The sequence below is a fragment of the Psammomys obesus genome, unplaced genomic scaffold (genome assembly GCF_907164565.1).
Source record: "Psammomys obesus unplaced genomic scaffold, mPsaObe1.curated_primary_1811, whole genome shotgun sequence".
NCBI classification, from domain to species: domain Eukaryota; kingdom Metazoa; phylum Chordata; class Mammalia; order Rodentia; family Muridae; genus Psammomys; species Psammomys obesus.
In genome coordinates, this window is record NW_026596088.1 from 1,539,307 (window position 1) to 1,558,331 (window position 19,025).

Here is a 19,025-nt window from a genome sequence, read left to right on the forward strand (position 1 = left end):
TGTGTGTGTGTGTGTGTGTGTGTGTGTGTGTGTGTGTGTGTGTGTGTATGCGGGTGTATGCACACACTTGTAATTCTGAGTCTCACTTGACAGACTGAGACAGGAGGACTGACTGTGAGGTTAGTCTGGGCCACATAGTGAGTTCAAGGCTACACAGCAAACCCTGTCTCAAACAAACAGAACAACAGCAAAAAACCCGAGAGGGCCAGCCCAGGCTTATCTGCGTAACAAATTCCAGGCCAGCCTGAGACTACTTTGTCTCAGAAACAAACCAGCAAGGAGCAGGCTCTAGGAAGGGTTTGGAGGGTGTTAATAGGAAGAAATGGTGGGCAACCGGGAGGATGAAGATGGGGGTACAGTCCCAGAGAGGACACGTGGAGGAGAGGGTGGCTCTTTAGAGGAGATCCTCTCCTGTCCAGTCTGTTCAGTGACAGATTTTTAGCTCCACGGAGCTGATGGAGATGAGGCAGTGAACAAGCCATAGGGGACTGTGCCTTTCTTTAAAGGCCACTGTATGCTTTTCGTCCTCCCAGGAGTGGTTTTGGCCAGCATCTCATCAGGTCTAGGAGAGGTCACCTTCCTCTCACTCACAGCCTTCTACCCCAGGTAAGCAGCCTGGGCAGGAAGGATGGGGAGAGGTGTGCCCCCTGCTGGCTTCCATCTTCCTAAATGCTCCTATGCTCTCCTCAGTGCCGTGATCTCCTGGTGGTCCTCGGGGACTGGGGGTGCAGGGCTCCTTGGATCACTGTCTTACCTGGGACTCACCCAGGCAGGCCTCTCCCCACAGCACACCTTGCTGTCTATGTTGGGGATCCCTGTTCTGCTGCTAGGCAGGTGAGTGTCCTTGGGCCCACTGGAGGAAAGATGGGAGGAGGAGCATGACTGGGAGACAATCTTCAGGTCTCTTCAGTTGTGTGTTAGCTATGCAGTTCTGGTCAGAGTCGCTGCTGATGCTCAGGTGTCTCTGTCTGACAGCAGTTCTCCTTTTTGTCAGCTGATGGATACGAAGCGTCAGCACAGGAGGTCCCCTAGCTGGGGACCATGGCTAGGATTGAGTACACTTCAGTGTATTTGCTCTGTGTGTATTTGTGTGTCTTAGAAAGAATCATTAAGTGCACATCTTTAATCCCAGCACCCAGGAGGCAGAGGCAAGCGGACCATGTTATAGCTTAGGGCCGTTGAGAGGTGCCCCAGAGAGGACTGCTCAGAGATGGGTGTAAGCCAATAGAAAGTCTTAATTAGCTGGCTTGCACCTGCGGTATGTGTTTGGTATCCCAAGAAGCCCCGAGCCTTTCTCAGGGTGAGCTTTTAAGTACAGAAACCATGGCCTGGGTTGACATACTTCAGTTAACAAGAACAGTTAGCCAGAAGTGGAACTACAGAAGCCAAAAAGTAAGGTTAGCACATTTTGAGAATTTCCCCGGAACAATGGACTTTGATGGATTAGGCCTTTGTTTTAGTTTTGGCAGGTGGTGCTGTCTACTTGCTGAGTTTTATAGTCTGAATGTCACTTCCATCATGAAGTCAATCATGCTAATGTCTGTGGCCTGGACAGGGCCATATAGAAAAAAAATGGGTCAGGACCAGTGTGTTGCTGAATACCGGTAATCCTGGCACTTGGGAGACCAAAGCAGAGGGGTCACATTTGAAGCCTGCCTAGGATACATTTAGAGCCCCTGGCTCAAAAGATAGATGAGATAATTGGATATAAAGGCAAATGGCTTTAATCCAAGCACTCAGGAAGCAGAGGCAGGAGGATCTCTATGAGGTTGAGGCCAACTTGGCATAAATGTTAAGCTGCAGGGCAGCCAGAGCCACATAGTGAGACCCTGTCTCAAAAAACAAAACAAAACAAAACAAAAAACTAAAGAAATAAAGCCCATGATCATGCAGACCCTCACTGAGTCACAAAACAAAAAGACAGGAACATGAGAAAGGGCCCTGTGAGGTGGGGGAGCTCACAGGAGTGGGAAGGAGACGAGAGGCGAAGGGTGAGGGTAACCAGAATGCCGTGTATACGTGGATAAACCCGTCAAGGAGCACATTCAGCTGCACGCGGTGAATATATTAAAAGTTATACTAGCGCAATTGTTGGATGAGAACAACGAAACAGAATCGAGCTGCTGGCGTGGCCAAGCCAAATGAGGTTTCTGGGCGGAAACAAAGAGTCAAAGTTGGGCTCCAGAGGATGCATATGTCGGCCTTTGAAGCTTTCACAGCACAGGAGTGGGTGCCTGAGAGGCTGGAAATTCCCATCCTTAGAAACATCCAAATGTGAAGGGGCCCCTGGAAAGGCATGGCGTTCAGGATCTCGTGGGCCTTTATCCAAACAATAACTGACTGTTGTTTTCTGTTCCAGCTATTTCTTGTTGCTCACATCTCCTGAACCCCAGGACCCTGGAGGGATAGATGAGGCAGAGACCGCTGCCCGGCAGCCTCTCATCGGCACTGAGACCCCACAGTCAAAGTCAGGTAGGAGACAAAGGCCCTCCCAGGGCCACTTTCCCTTAGAGGTTTTGGTCCCAACAGTGGACACAGTTGAGAGGAACAGGCTTCTGAGCGTACATGTTTGGGTCAAAGCAGTCGTGTATACTTACTAAATGCCGATTGCATGCCAGACATTCTGATTGCTGGAAAACAGTGGTGCTCAAGGTGAAGAAACGAAAATATTTTCACAGGACATAAAACAGTGAGAGGGCCCGGAGTGGTGGCACACGCCTTTGGTCCCAACACTTAGGGGGCAGCTGAAAGCAGATCTCCATGGGTCTGGAAAGATGGCTCAGTGGTTAAGAGCACTGGCTGCTGTTGCAGAGGACTTGTTCGATTCCTGGCACTCACATGGCAGCTCACAACTGTCTGTAACTCCTGCTCCATTCACACATGCAGGCAAAATACCAGTGCGAATTAAAAAAAAAGAAAAAAAAAAGAATAAAAACAGCCGGGTGTGGAGTTGCATGCCTATAATTCTAGCACTCCAGGGGACACAGGCAGGCAGATTGCTCTGAGTTTGAAGCCAGCCTGGTCTACAAAGTCTAGGACAGCCAAGGCTACACAGAGAAACCATGTCTCAAAAAATAAATAAATAAAATAAATAAAATAGACAAGTAAATAAGGAAGAAAGGAAAACACACACTCTCTCAAAAGGAAAAAGAAATAGAAAAAAAAAAAAAAAAACAGAAAGTGACAGTTAAGGAGACCAAGGACATTAAGGGTTCTGCTTTACAGAACGTTCTGAGTGGCATTCTTTTTTTTTTTTTTTTTTTTTCTCTTTAAGTTTTTGTTTGTTTGGTTGGTTGGTTTTTGGAGACAGGGTTTCTCTGTGTAGTCTTGACTGCCCGGGACTCACTTTATAGACCAGGCTGGGCTCGAACTCACAAAGATCTGCCTGCTTCTGCCTCCCTGAGTGCTGGGGGTTACGGGAGAGTGGTGCCAAGCTCGCTGATTGTTTTTAAACAGTCTCTCTGTGTAGCCCTGACTGGCCTGGGACTCACTATGTAGACCAGAATGGCCTCAGACTAACAGAGACCCTCCTGCCTCTGCTTCCCAAGTGCTAGCAGTAGAGGCAACACCTGGCTAAGATTTATTTCTGTAGTTAGTCATGTATATGTGTTTTGGTGACTTTTTACCCTGGATGTGTTGAGTGCCCCCAGAGACCAGAAGAGGGCATCAGATCCCCTGGAGCTGCAGTGAGCCAACTGAAGTCCGTGCTGGGATTCAAATTCTGATCCTCACAACTGAGCAGCAAGTGCTCTCTTTTTATTCTTGTTTATCTGTTTTGTGTTTTGAGACAGGGTTTCTCTGTGTAGCCCTGGCTGTCCTGGAACTCACTCTGAAGACCAGAAATCAAAGATTCTCCTGCCTCTGCCTCCCGAGTGCTAGGATTGAAGGTATGCACCACCACTGCCTGGCCAGCAGCAAGAGGTCTTCACCCTCCAAGCCATCCCTCCAACTCTGAGAAGGGCTTCGCTTATTTATTTAATTCTTTAATGATTTCTTTATTTTTATTTTATGTGCGTTGGTGTTTTGCCTGCGTGTATGTCTGGGTGAGGGTGTTGGAGCCCCTGGAACTGGAGTTACAGACAGTTGTGAGCTGCTATGTAGGTGCTGGGAATTGAGGACCTCTGGAAAAGCAGCCAGTGCTCTTAACCGCTGAGCCGTCTCTCCAGCCCCCAAGAGAGCCATTAACAACAACAAACCGTTTATTTACTGGGAATCAGGCTGCCTGGGGGAAGGGTATGAGCACGAATGTGCAGGTCAGAAGTTCTGGGGATTGAACCCCATTCATTCAGACTTGGCAGCAAGTGCCCGCATCCATTGAGCCATCTTAGCAGCTCAAGAAGGCCTCTTGAAGGATACCTTTGGGCCGAAACTTGGCTGTCAAGGAATCAGCCTTGTGAATGTCTAAGTGATTATGTTCTAGACACAGGAAACAGCTAAGGCTGAGGCCTTGTGTTAGAAAAAAGAGCCTGGCTATTTCAGAGACAGAAAGCACTGCCAGAAAGTCTAGGATGGAATAAGCAGATAAAAGCTGTGCACTGATCTACAATCATCTCTCTTTTTCTTTTCTGATCAGTTAAATATATGTGTATGCATGAGCGTATGCATACATACATAGCATGAAGTTTACCACTTTAGCACCTACTGAAATGTAAGTGTGCAAGCCAGAGGTTTTTAAATTGGCACACACTGCTGTGATAGTCCATTGCTTGCTGCCTGTTGGTGCCTGCCTAGGTCCTCAGTGTGCAACTTCCTCCCCTTCTTTCCCTGCTCTGCAGGTTCCAGCTGGGACCTCTCCCTCCAGGAAAGGTGGACAGTGTTCAAGGTTCGGATGGTGGCTGAGGGTACCCTGGGAGGATCCTCTGCCGCCTGCCTTCCGCTTAACATCTTCCAACTCTTCCAGGGCCTCTTGCGATACATCATCCCCCTGGTGCTAGTCTACTTTGCGGAATATTTTATCAACCAGGGGCTTGTGAGTGAAGGATGCTGGGAAGGGGGTGTGGGAGGAGGAGGAGGAGGAGGATTGAGGTTCCACAAATCTCCGCTTGTCTGGTCTCTGCCATAGTTTGAACTCCTGTTTTTCCGGAACACATCCCTAAGTCACGCGCAGCAGTACCGATGGTGAGAGAAGTTGGCAGGCGGGCAGTGGGCTGGGAGGATCCCTTGGAGGTTGGGCAGCTGGGGTTGGCCCCATAGGCGCCCAGAGGAGCTTCCTCCTCCTCCCTGCTCCCACCCCAGGTACCAGATGCTGTACCAGGCCGGCGTGTTCGCCTCCCGCTCTTCTCTCCAGTGCTGTCGAATCCGCTTCACCTGGGTCCTGGCCCTGCTGCAGGTACTAAGCTCCCACCGCGTCTCCCAGCATGCCTTACCCGGCACAAGTTGTTAGTGCGCTGCAGCATTCCTGAGTACGGCTCTGAAGCCCAGCAGGGCTCCTATACGATGAGTGATGGCATCAGGAGCCAGCCATACCTGTGGGCAAATAGCAGTTTCTGTTCCGAATGGCTGTGTGGCTCCGAGCAGGTCTCTGAACCTCTAATGAGCCCCAGATGTGGAGGGGCAGGATGTGTACCTCAGTGGCAGAGGGTTTGCCTAGCCCGTATGAGGCCGTGGTTCCATCTCTAGTACTGCAAAAATTAAAATAGGAAATAGATACGGGACAACACCTATTTCTCGGGTGTTTATACAACAACATTGAGGGGAAAAAATGGAAGATACTGTTTTTGATTTATCTTGGCTTTGTTGTTTTATTTATTTATTTATTTTTAGTGGTTGTTTGTTTGGTTTGGTTTGGTTTGATTTTTTTTTTTTTTTGAGACAGGGTTTCTCTATGAACCCGTGGCTGTCCTGGACTCAATTTGTAGCAGGCAGACTCACAGAGATTCTCTGCCTCTGCCTCCCTGAGCGCTGGGATTCCAGGCGTGCACCGCCACACCTGGCTTGTTTTGTTTGTTTTTAAGGCAGGCTCCCACTGTGTAGCCCTGGCCTGTAGCTCACAGCTCTGCCTCAGGAATGCAGTCATTAAAGGCATGTGCTTCCTGCTTCCATGCCTGGCCTTCTGTTGTCTGTTTTGTTGTCACGGTGATTACACCCAGGGCCTTGTACAAACTAGGTCAGTGCTGCTACTGAGCTACATGCTACATCTTAAGCCCTCATACTTTTATTATTTATTTTTACAACTTAAAAAATTATAATTAGATTTGTATTTATTTATTGGGAGGAGGGAGACACTTACCAAGTAGTGTGCATGGAGGTCAGAGGGCAACTTGCAGGATTGGTTCTCTTCTCCCACATGTGGGTTGTAGGGATCAAACTCAGGTCATCGGGTTTGGAAGCAAGTGCCTGTACCCACTGAGCCATCTCATCAGCACAAACCTTTTATTTGGAGGCAAAGCCTTACTTAATAAGCCTGGCCTTGAACCTCGCTCTGAAGCTACATAAACCTGGATGTTTGATCCTCCTGTCTCAGCCTCAGTAGCTGGGATGATAGGCCATGTGCCCCCAGGCCCTACCCTAGCCCTTGATTTATTTGTTTTTAATAATAGTATGTGTGCATTTTTTAAGTCTGATGTGTGGTGTGTGTGTGTGTGTGTGTGTACACAAGGGTGTGCATAGACTGTCATGAATGTGGAAGCCAGGGAAGACCTTTCACGGGTCGGTTCTCTCCTTCTACCGGGCTTGGGGGCTCACACTCAGGCTGTTAGGCTTGCACAGCAAATGTCTTTACCAGCTGAGCCATCTTGCCACACACACACCCCTCCTCTTTGTTTGTTTTGAGTTTTTACAAGTCTGGCTGTTTTCCTGCAGGTATGTCCATGTACCACACGCAGACAGTGTCTGCCAAAGTCAGAAGAGGACATGGGATCCTCTGGAACTAGAGTTACAGATTGTAACTATTGTTACAGATTGTAAAGTGCCATGTGGGTGCTGAGAATCGAACCAACCCAGGTCCTTTGGGAAAGCAGCCAGTGCTCTTAACCACTGAGCCATCGCCCCAAGCTCCTTTTTTTTTTTTTGAGATAGGGTTTCTCTGTGTAGCCCTGGCTGTCCTGGACTTTGTAGACCAGGCTGGCCTCGAATTTGCAGAGATCCACCTGCCTCTGGCCCCGCCTCACTGAGTGCTGGGATCACAGGTGTGCACCACCACGCCTGGCTTCATCTCTTGTTTTTTAAGGCAGGTGTCATTGTGTTGCCCAGGCTGGTTTTGAACTTGATGATCCTCCTGCATCTATTTCCAGAGTGCTAGGATTTCAGGTATAGGCCCCCGTGCTTGGCTTGCACCACAGTTTAATCAGTCTAAATGTGTTTCATGATTATTTGCCAACATTTTATGCAAAGAGACATACCTGCAAATCAAGCAGATGAATACTGTTTATACCTATTTAAAAAAAAAACAAAACCATGTTTCTTTCATATTAGATAACTTAGAATCAGTGGCATTTCAGTCACGTGAGTGGCTTTTGTTGTGGTTGCTTGGTTTTTCGAGACAGGGTTTCACAGAGCCCTGGCTGCCCTCGATCTCACAGAGATCCACCTGGCTCTGCTTGGATTAAAGGTGTGTGCCACCACGCTTGGCTTGAATGAGTGTTTTTTTTTATCAGTTAATAATTGTAGGGAGCAAATTCAGATGCCCTTGGCAAAGAGCGGCCCATGGTTCTTAGCAAATAGGGCTCTCTGTAGTAGTTTCACAAGAGGGCCTCACACACCAGCATCCATCTAGAGGTGCACAACCCTAACAGGACTTTTAAACCTCTGACTGCAGGTTGAGCAGCCCTAGTGTAACCCAGAATGCAAAATGTATCAGCTTGTATGACACCACAAGCTCGAAATCCAACATCATAAAACTTTGTTTCCTGAGAAAATTTACTACAAATACTGTAGTAATTACCTCAGGTCACATATATGGAGTATATGTGAAAAATGAGTTTCACTTTTAGACTTTGGCTCCTATCCCCAAGATCTATCTTATGTATGTGCAAATTCTTCAGATATCGAAAACAACTAAAATCTGAAACACTTCTGTTCCCAAGTGTTAGGGGATTCATTCCCTGTAATACAGGGAAGTACTTCATTTACCCTTACCGCTGAGGCATGCAGTTCCCGGGGCTGAGGAGACGGCTCAGTGGGAGAAGGTGCCTGCCACCAAGCCTGACCACAGAGTTTGGTCCTGAATACACAGGGTGGAAGGAGAAAAGTGACCCCAGAAGTTGCTCTCTGCCTCCACACAAATGCCATGTGCCATGCACTTGAAAATATGTGTAATTACAAAAAATTTTTATAAACTTAGTTGATGGGCCAGGAAGATGGTTTAGCAGATAAGGGAACCTTTTGCCACCAACCTGAGCGTAATCCCATGTTCCCACATGGTGCAAGGAGAGAATCGGCTACGTGAAGAAAGTCCTTTGACCTCTACACACTTATTCATTGTACACACAATGTACTCTCAAACTGGGGTTTCTCAACTTCGGAACTCTTTATTTTCTGTACTTTTTGAGACCGAATCTCTCTCTATATCCTTGACTGGCCTCAAACTCAGAGATGCTGGCCTGCTTCTGCCTCTGGAGTGCTAGGATTAGTGGCGTGCCCCACCGTTCCTGGCCCTCTATTTTTTTTTTTTTTAATAAATGTTTGCCTACATGCATATACGTGAACCGCCCATGGAGACCAGAAAGGGTGTCATCCTCTGTAACTGGGAGTACAGAGAGTTGTGAGCCACCATATGGGTGCTGTGTGAGAACAGCAAATGCTGTTAACCGCTGAGCCAACTTTTCAAGCCAAAATTTTGTCCTCTTGACATTTGCAGCTGGATAGTTCTGTTGTGTTGTTTGTGTGCTGTGGGTGCTTAGCAGTATTCTTTGCCAGATGCCGATGAGGGTTAGACCTGCAATGGATGTGTTTGGTGGGGGTGTCTAGGTATGATGGTTCCTGCCAATAAAAAAGAAACAGAAAACAAGGAAATGAGATGATGGACGATGGCAGTGGGAATGACCCTGATCCAAGTTGAGAGGTCACCATCGAGGGTAGGTTGAGGAACAAAGGGAGGAGAGGAATCTACAAGGTACGTGAGGATGAGGATGGGGACAGGAAAGGCCCACCAAGATCTCAGGGTCTCGCAGGCCCACGTGGGCATCGGATCCTTACCCAGGCCTCTTGGCCCTCTGCCTCACCAGTATCTCTCATAACTAGGCAGCCCGGAGATATGCTCCTCCCTGCTGTGCTGTTGCGCAGTCTCGAGCCCCCCCCCCTTCCTCTGCCCACAGTGCCTCAACCTGGCCTTCCTGCTGGCAGATGTGTGTTTGAGCTTCCTGCCCAGCATCTACCTCATCTTCGTCCTCATTGTATATGAAGGGCTCCTGGGCGGGGCTGCCTATGTGAACACCTTCCACAACATTGCTCTGGAGGTCTGTGTCAGATGGGCGGGGGCTGTGGGCGGCCTCAGGAGCCCTGTGGGTGGAAGCCTAACCCTTTTCTGCTCTCCCAGACCAGTGACAAGCACCGAGAGTTTGCCATGGAAGCTGCCTGTGTTTCTGACACCTTGGGAATCTCCATATCAGGGGTCCTGGCCTTGCCACTTCATGACTTCCTCTGCCATCTCCCTTGACGTGGGTTGCTCCTCACACCCTGACCTGCCCATGAGCAGGTGGCACATCTGCGAGCTCTGCCACAGGCCTTCCCTGCCAGGCTAGGGAGTGGGCAGAGCCACGGTCCTGCCCCGCCTCACAAGGAGCCCCCATTGTTTCCCACCCCCGAGCTGGTCTCGGGGAGTTTTCTCCCAGCCTTTAGCCCTTCTAATAAATGCTTATTTTATCGATTTACTTTTTGTGCAGTCTCTTTGAAACTGAAAAATTATGTAAACCCACTTTGGAATATATGAATTTATGAGTGTATAAAGCATTTCAGACCAGGTATTGTGGCATGTACCAGTCACTCCGGCACTTGGCAGAAGAGTCCATGTCTGACCTGGGATGTACAGCGAGACCTGGAGGACTAGGGCAATAGCTCAGTAGCAGAGCGCCTGCCTAGGATGTTCAGGGCTCTCGGGTTTTTGTTTGTTTGGTTGGTTGGTTTTGGTTTTTTGAGACAGGGTTTCTCTGTGTAACTTTGGCTGTCCTGGAACTCTCTCTGAAGACCAACCAGGCTGGCCTCAGACTCACAGAGGTCCACCTGCCTCCGCCTCCTGAGTGCTGGGATGACAGATGTGCGCCACCGCTTCCAGCTAGGGCTGTCAGTTTTATGCCTAGAAAACAATCAGTTAAAAAGCAGGGTGTGCTGCTGTAAGCCTGTAATCCCAGCATTTGGGATTTTGAAAATGTTAGGTCTGGGAATCGCTGAAAGAAGACCTCAGACTCAGGTAGTCTGCAAAAGCAAGGAGTGTGTATTCTGCAGAAATTGCCAGCACGCTGGGGCCACCATTCCATAGACTGGCCACCTTGAGGCGAGCACCCAGGCTCAATTTGAAGACGGGAATTTCCCAAGTGTGATTAGGTAATCTTTTCATCGATTGGTTGGTGCTGATCTAGTTGATGGGGTGGGGTGGGGGGACAGCCTTCATGGAGTGTCCAGTTAACAGCATGTGCGCAGATAACAGTATCATTTTGACTAGCTAAACAAAGTGTTTCTGACTAACCTTTCATTGGTCAGGTGCTTGGAGACCTTTCAAGGTGGTTACTAAATTAGTTTCTCATTTTCAGGGAGGTTATTGAGTTATTTTATCTCGTTTCCATGAGCTATAGTTTCATGTTCTAAGAAATAGAAACATGATCTGAGCAACTGTGGGAACATCACCAGGAAACAGAAACTCAGGCCTGTAGTAGCTTATGAAGCCTGTCATGGCAGCACAGCTGCTTGGGCCCTTCAAAAATAATTCTATTGCCTATTTGTAGCTTTATTAAAAATCAGGTGCCCATAGTGTGTGGATTTATGTGTGGGCCTTGAAGCTGATTCCATTGGTCAACATGGAGTTTTATGGTGATACCACGTAGGTTCTAGGATGGTAGCTCTGTAGTACAGCTTGAAGTCAGGGATGGTGATACCTCTGGAGGTTTCTTTTTTGTACAAGATTGTTTTAGCTATCCTGAGGTTTTGTTTTTTTTTTTTTTTTCTTCCGTATGAAGTTAAGTATTGTACTTTCAAGGTAAAGAATTGTGTTGGAATTTTGATGGGGATTGCATCGAATCTGTAGATTGATTTTAGTAAAATGGCCATTTTTACTGTTAATCAACCAATCCATGAGCATGGGAAATCTTTCCATCTTCTGATATCCTCTTCAGTTTCTTTCTTCAGTGTCTTAAAGTTTTTATCATACAAGTCTTTTAGTTGCTTGGTTAGATTTACCCCAAGATATTCATAGACAAGAAAGTGGGGAATAGCCTTGCATGCATTATCACGGGAGACAACTTCCTGAATAGAACACCAATAGTGCGGGCACTAAGATTGACAGTTAGTAAATGGGACTCATGAAACTGAAAAGCTTCTGTAAGGCAAAGGATACCATCAATAGGACAAAATGGCAGCCTACAGAATGGGAGAAGATTTTTACTGACTCCACCTCAGACAGAGGGCTAATATCCAAAATATATAAAGAACTCAAAAAACTAAACATCAACAAACCATATAACCCAATTAAAAAATGAGGTACATGGCTGGAGAGATGGTTCAGAGGTTAGAACTGGCTGCTCTTCCAGAGGTCCTGAGTTCAATTCCCAGCAACTACATGGTGGCTTATAGCCATCTATAATGAGATCTGGTTCCCTCTTCTGGCCTGCAGGCATACAGGCAGGCAGAACACTGTATACATAATAAATAAATAAATCTTAAATAAAATAATTTTTTAAAAAATGGGGTTCAGATCTAAACAAAATTCTTAACAGAGGAATCTCAAGTGACTAACACTTAAATATTCAACATCTTTTTAAAAAAAAGATTTATTTATTTTTATTATGTTTACAATGTTCTGCCTGCATGTACACCTGAACACCAGAAGAGGGCACCAGATTTCATTATAGATGGTTGTGAGCCAACATGTGGTTGCTGGGATTTGAACTCAGGACCTCTGGAAGAGCAAGCAGTGCCCTTTACCTCTGAGCCATCTCTCCAGCCCCAATATTCAACATCTTTATCCATCAAGGAAATGCAAATCAAAATGACTCTGAGATTCTATCTTATGCCCATCAGAATGGCTAAGATCAAAAACACAAATGGCAGCTCGTGCTGGCAGGGATGTGGAGAAAGGGGAGCACTCCTCCATCACTGGTAGGAGTGCAAACTTGCACAGCTACTTTGGAACTCAATAGAGTGGATTTTCTAAAAACTGAGACTCAGTCTACCTCAAGACCCAGCTCTACCAATCCTGGCTATATATACCTAAAGGATGCTCTATCCTACCACAAGGACACTTGTTCAGCTATGTTCGTAGCAACTTTATTTGTAATAACCTGAAGCTGGAAACAACCTAGATGGCCTTCAACCAAAGAATGCATAAAGAAAAAGTGGTACATTTACACAATGGAGCATTTATTACTCAGCTATTAAAAAATAATACCATGAAATTTACAGGCAAATGGATGGAACTAGAAAAAGATCGTCCTGAGTGAGGTAATCCAGACCCTGAAAGACAGACAAGGTGTGTAATCAGTTATAAGTGGATATTAGCTTTTCTTTTTAGCTTTTCCTATATTTGTTTTTTAATTGTGTTTTTTATTAATTATTCACTTTGTATCCCAGCTGTAGCCCCCTCCTTTGTTCCTTCCCAATCCCATCCTCCCTCCCTCATCTCCTCCCATGCCCCTCCCCAAGTCCACTGATAGGGGAGGCCTCCTCCCCTTCCCTCTGACCCTAGCCTATCTGGTCTCATCAGGACTGTGCATTGTCTTCCTCTGTGCCTGGTAAGGCTGCTCCCCACTCAGGGAGGTGATCAAAGAGCCAGCCACTGAGTTCATGTGAGAGGCAGTCAGATATTAGCTTTAAAGTAGAGGATAATCACGCTACAATCCACAGACCCAGAGAGGCTAAGGAACAAGGAGGGCTCAAGAGGAGATACATGGGTGTTCCTGAGGAGGGGAAATGGATGTCGAAGGTGGACTGGGAGCAGGTGGACGTGGAAACAGGAGGGAAAGAGAGTCCTGGGAGAGAGTACTGTATTTGGGGGCATTTCAGGAGTGAGGTGGAAAAACCTAGTGCAATGGAAATTCCCAGAAATCCACAAGGGTGGCCCTACCAAAGATTCCAGGTGATGGGGGATACATAGCTTGAACTGGCCATCTTCTACAACCAGGCAAGTGGAGGGAATGGAACACCAACCCAGTCACAAAACCTACCATCTGTCCTGCCTGAGAGGTGTGCTGGGGTAAAGATGGCACAGAACTCGTGAGAGAGGTCAACCACACGGGGGAGCCCATGCCTGCCACTGCCTGACACAGGGCCAGGAACCAGAAGAGGCTGGGAAGCCCAGAGACTAGGAGAGAGCCAAACACGACCAGAAGGAAGAGGAGGAGAGGAAAGAAAGAAAAGTCAATGAAATGATTCCTAATGATAGTCTGCTATACTTGTAGACTGGAGCCTAGCAGAATCATGATCAGAGAGGCTTCATCCTGTAACTGATGGGAGCAGATGCACAGAGCCACAGCCAAACACTAGGCGGAGCTCAGGGAATCCTGCGGGGGTTGGGGGAGGATTGTATCAAGCAGAGGAGACTAGGACACTACAAGAAAAACCACAGAATCAACTAACCTGAGCTCACGGAAACTGAACCGACAACCAGGGAGCCTGTACGGGTCTGACCTGGATCCTCTGCATATAGGTTACAGTTGTGTACCTTGGTGTTCTTGTGGGACTCCTTAACAGTGGAAGCCGAGGCTGTCTCTGACTCTCTTGCCTGTTTTTGGGACCCTTTCCCTCTTACTGGGCTGCCTCATCCAGTTTTACTATGAGGGAGGTACCTGGTCCTCTTGCAACTTGACATGCCATGTTTGGTTGATGTCCTTGGGAGGCCTGCCTTCTCCTGAAGGGAAATGAAGTAGAAGTGGATCTGGGGAAGAGGGGATGGGGGGAGGACTGGGGGGAGAGGAGGGAGGGGATGTAATATATGAAAGGATATTTTTTTTAAAAAAGAGGACCAGCTTGTCTAAAGAGAAAAGGAAGAAAAAAAAAAAGTAAAAGCTAGATGAGCATTTAATTGGACCCAGAAGTACTCCTATAGCCATCTATAGGGAAGTTGAGACAGAAGACCTGGTTGATCCCAACATCTTGAGACCAATCAGGGCAGCATAGCAAGACCCAGTGTCAAAAATAATGTAGAGGTCAAGAATTTGAAGATGAGCAAGAATGGGTACATGGGAAGGAATGGAAGGGGGGAAATGTGTAATTATTTTTTAATTAAAAAAAGCTTTCAGCAAGGCACAGTGGTGCAGGCCTTTAATCCAAGCACCCAGAAAGCAAAGGCAGGTGGATCTACCTGTGAGTTTGAGGCCAGTCTGGTCTATAAAACAAGTCCAGGACAGAACTACACAGAGAAACGCTGTCTTGAAACAAAAACATAAAAATGATGATAATGATACCATTTGGGTGCTCCTGAAACTATCCTGTCACCATGAATTGTGTCTGTGGCCCTGCTTGACAACGCTGGTACATGCTGCTCAGCTGTGAGCGAAGGCAAAGGGGCCTGATGTTGAGCTCCCAGCTCTGCCATTCACCGATAATACGAGCTTGAGAAGTCACCCTACCTCTCTGCACTCCAGTTTCTGATGTTTCAAATGAGAGCAGCAGTGTTAACAACTGTGAGCTCATGGGAAAACATCTTCCTCACCTAGGGAATGCCACCCTGATGGTGTGACTCATACCCTGCCTCTGAGCTTTTATATTGAGTTACGCAGCGAGCCCCAGGCATTGGCATGCTCCCAACTTGTTAAAATTCACACCTGTAATCACAACACTCTCAGGACTTGGGAGGCTGAGACAGGAGGAGCAGCCTGGGCTACATGCCAACATCCTGCCTCAAACAAAAAGCTGTAAAAACTTCACACACAAGCTGGTCACGGTGGTGCACACCTGTAATCCCAGCATTCAGGGAGGCAGAGGCAGGTGGATCTCTGAGTTCGAGGCCAGCCTGGTCTACAAAGCAAGTCCAGGACATACAAGGGTACACAGAAAAACCCTGTCTCCAAAAACCAAAACAAAACAAAAAACCAAAAAACCTCACACACTCCCTGCCATGTCCCCTGTCCCTGCTTTCTGGGCTCATCCCAAATCAGTAATTGCAGTGATGTAGGGACCAAGAATACACATTTCCATCCTCCTTTGGTAAAGTTTTGGTTTGGTTTTTAACAACTTAGGAAGCTGAGAAGGGAATGAGGAAAGTTTGTAAGCACACGTGTACATACAAAGCCAGTATTGCTGGAAGCACACTTGAAGAATTACTGAATTATGGTTTTCCTTTTTAAAAAGATTTACTTACTTATGTCTTTTTGAGACAGGGTTTTTCTGTGTAGACCTAGCTGTCCTGAAACTTGTTCTGTAGACCAGGCTGGCCTTGCACTCAGAAATCTACTTGCCTCTGCCTCCTGAGTGCTGCCACCACCACTTTAAAGTGCTTTAAAACAATTATGTGTTTGATGTGTACATGTCCAAGCGTATGGGTATCCTCTGTCTGCAGTGCATGTAGAAACCGGAAGAGGGCGTTGAAGCCCCTGGAACTGAAGTTACAGGCAGTTGTAAACCACCCTATGTTAGTTCTGGGAACTGAACTTGAATTTTCTGAAAGAGGAGCAGGTGCTCTTGACAGATGAACCATTTCTCTAGCCCTATGCTTTCCCTTAAAAATAAATAAATAAATAAATAGATAGATAGATGATAGATAGATAGATAGATAGATAGATAGATAGATAGATAGATAGATAGATAAAGCAAACTTTAGGTATGCTATTTCCCTTTTTATGTCCACAAAGTATTATAGTGTCTTCAGGCCAAGAACTTTTAGGGAGTGGAAAAAAATTTCCTCCCCCACCTTTTTTTTTTTTAAGACAGAGTTTCTCTGTGTAGCCATGGCTTTCCTGTCATGGCTTGTAGACCAGGCTGGCCTCAAACTCATGGAGCTCCACCTCTGTCTGGGATCAAAGGCATGTGACACTATGCCGGGCTTTTTTGTTTGCTTGTTTTTGCTTTTTGAGACAGGGTTTCTCTGTGTAGCCTTGCCTGTCCCAGACTCCCTTTGTAGACCAGGCTGCCCTCGAGCTCAGAGAGATCCATCTGCCTCTGCCTCCCGAATGCCGGGATTACTGGCATGCACCATTGTGCCCAGCTCCTCCTGCCCCCTCTTTTTAAGGATCTCACTCAATATCCCATGTTGGCCTTAACTTGTGATCCTCCCACTCGGATTCCCAAGTGCTGGGCTAACAGGAATGAGATACATACCTGGCATTATATTTCACTTTGATGAGTGTCTATGATTCTACATAATGAAACTTCTTTTTCCCCTTTATTCTTTCACTATTAGGACTTGAACTAGGACCTCATGGATGCTAGGTAAGTACTCTACTTCTGAGCTACATCCTTTTATCTATATATGGAGAGGGGTGGATTGCGCTACGTAGCTCAGGCTAACCTGGAACTCAATGTATAGACCAGGCTGGTTTCAAACTCCATCCACCTGCCTCTGCCTCTCGAATGCTGGGGCTAAAGGCATGCGTCACCATTTGAGAGACTTCCGTGATTAAACTACAGCACACATACAGTGGCTCATGTAAGATGCTAGAAGGGAATCCAGGAGTATAAAAGATTCAGAAAGTGGTGCCCTAGTTACAGGAAAGACAAACATCGCTGTTAGTTACATCTGAGATGTTAGTACATCTCGGTTGTGCTGCACCCCTGAGAAATCAACAAAAAGATCACATCAGATACATGAGAACCCTGTAAAAAAAAAAACAAAACAAAAAAAACAACCAACTTTGGAAAGAATGGAGAAGCAGCCGGGTGAGGTGCATACGCCTGTGATCCCGGCACTCTGGGAAGCAGAGGCAGGTGGAGCTCTGTGAGTTCAAGACCGGCCCGGTCTACAAAGTGAGTCTAGGACAGCCAAGGCTACACAGAGAAACCCTATTTCAAAGGGAAAAAAAGCTCTACTGAGATACACTTCACAGGCTATACAAATGCTTGTCAGTATAACCAAAGTGACTGTCTCCACCATCCGAGATCTGAGATCACCTTGATCACCTTCAGAAGAAATCCTGGCTAGACATGGAAGATCTCAGGTTTGAAGCCAGGTTGGGCTACATTAGACCTCAACTCAGAAAAAAATGTGGGGACCTAATGCAATGCTTTACCAGGCACATATGTGGTACATATAACATACATGCAGGCAAAAGTCATAATTAAGAACACAAAACAAACAAACAAAAACCATTTTTTTTCTTTAAAGTGTGCACATCTTTGATTCCACTACTTGGAAGGCAGAGGCAGACCCTCACTGAATTTGAGGGCAGCCTCAAATGCGTTCCAGCACAGTCAGGGCTACCCAGAGAGACCTCGTCTTGAAAACAAAAATGAACTGAAAAAAAAAAAATCCTAGACATGGTAGCATACACCTATATTGCCAAACCTTCAGGAGGCTGAATTGGGGCATCTCAAGTTCTGGGGATTCGTGAGGGAAAGGGGAAAGGAGAAAGGAAGAAAGCAAGGAAGGAAGACTGTTTATTTGTTGAGATAGGGTCTTAATACATACCCCGGGCTTCCCTGTAATGCTCAATCCTGCTCCAGTCTCCTGACTGCTAGGATTACAGCCTGTACTGCTCTGTCGGGCATTTTGTGACATTTATTTTCTATCATCTCTCTATCCTTTTCAAAGTCCTCAGAGGCTACGAGCTTGTTTTCAACACCTCATTCTTTTGATAGCTCATTATTATTTTACTGCAAGGCTGTGCAGCTTATACGCATCCATCTGTCAATTGATGGACATTCGGGTTTCAGTGAACAATAGCATGCCCAATGCTGTTATAAACATTTCTATTGGGTGAGGCCTTGAATTACTAAATCCTTTGCCGGTAGTGCATTCTTGACATATCCTTGCTATTCCATGTGTGTGTGCGCGTGCGTGTGGTTTGTTTGTTACAGCCATTCTAGTGAAAGTGGTGTCTCCCTCTGGTTCTCTTTTTTTTTGGGGGGGGGGTAAAAATTATTTATTTTTATTTTATGGGCATTGGTGTTTTGCCTGCACGTGTGTGTCAGATCTTGGAGTTACAGACAGTTGTGAGCTGCTATGTGGGTGCTGGGAACTGAACCAGGGTCCTCTGGAAGAGCAATCAGTGCTCTTAACCACTGACCCAGCTCTCCAGCCCTTTTTTTTTTTTGGTGGGGGGGAGAAGCTTGAGAAAGGGTTTACTCTGTGTAACAGCCCTGGCTATCCTGGGCTAGCTTTGTAGAACAGGCTGGCCTCGAACTCAAGAGATCTGCCTGCCTCTGTCCTCCCTCTGGTTTTCATTTACATTTCCTGCATAGGCTACTCTGGCCCCAGAGAACTGACTCAGGTTCACGTTTGGTGACAAACGCTTTTTCATCTGAACCATCTCGTGGGTCCCACGGCTAGTATACGCTCATTTTGCACAAGGCACTGTCCCACACGCTTCTTATTCTCCTAACATTAAATGAACACATACCATTATTTCCCTCTGTTTGTAGAACAGGGAGAAGAGCAGAGAGAAGTATGAAATTAGAAAAAAAAGTTGCCTAAGAAAACGGTAAAGCTAAGATTCCAACACTAAGATCCGGGAAGTTTGCTTAAACCTCCAGAACCGTGGTCACTTCCGCAGCACATATACTAAAGTTGGAACAATACAGGTAAGATTAGCACGACCCCTGTGCAAAGATGACACGCAAATTCATGAAGCGTTCCGCGTTTTTAAAACCCTTTTCGAAAACAAGCACTGCCACCACCTTCCAAAACCTAGCAGGCTACCAAACTTTTTTTTTTTTTTTTTTGGCTTTTCGAGAAAGGGTTTCTCTGTGTAGCCGTGGCTGTCCTGGAACTCACTCCGTAGACCAGG

General features: G+C 46.6%; 1 protein-coding gene and 1 non-coding gene across 5 annotated transcripts in view; both read left to right on the plus strand.

Annotated features, from left to right (window-relative positions):
• The window catches only part of Cln3 (CLN3 lysosomal/endosomal transmembrane protein, battenin), a 13,791-nt gene extending 3,986 nt beyond the window's left edge, over positions 1–9,805 (plus strand). For 3 of the 4 annotated variants that reach the window (XM_055627449.1, XM_055627451.1, XM_055627450.1), the window contains exons 8-16: positions 534–606; positions 691–834; positions 2,360–2,472; positions 4,776–4,822; positions 4,901–4,969; positions 5,063–5,118; positions 5,236–5,329; positions 9,255–9,395; positions 9,476–9,805. In XM_055627449.1, coding sequence (XP_055483424.1) covers positions 534–606; positions 691–834; positions 2,360–2,472; positions 4,776–4,822; positions 4,901–4,969; positions 5,063–5,118; positions 5,236–5,329; positions 9,255–9,395; positions 9,476–9,595 — 857 coding nt within the window. In that variant the 3' untranslated portion in view covers positions 9,596–9,805. The remainder of the gene's footprint in view (positions 1–533; positions 607–690; positions 835–2,359; positions 2,473–4,775; positions 4,823–4,900; positions 4,970–5,062; positions 5,119–5,235; positions 5,330–9,254; positions 9,396–9,475) is intronic. The other variant, XM_055627452.1, reaches the window with a different exon arrangement.
• An 8,970-nt stretch (positions 9,806–18,775) lies between these two features.
• LOC129691541 (U6 spliceosomal RNA) lies at positions 18,776–18,882 on the plus strand. Its single transcript, XR_008722478.1, has one exon. It is a non-coding gene; the product is annotated as a U6 spliceosomal RNA (small nuclear RNA).
• The last annotated feature ends 143 nt before the right edge of the window (positions 18,883–19,025 follow it).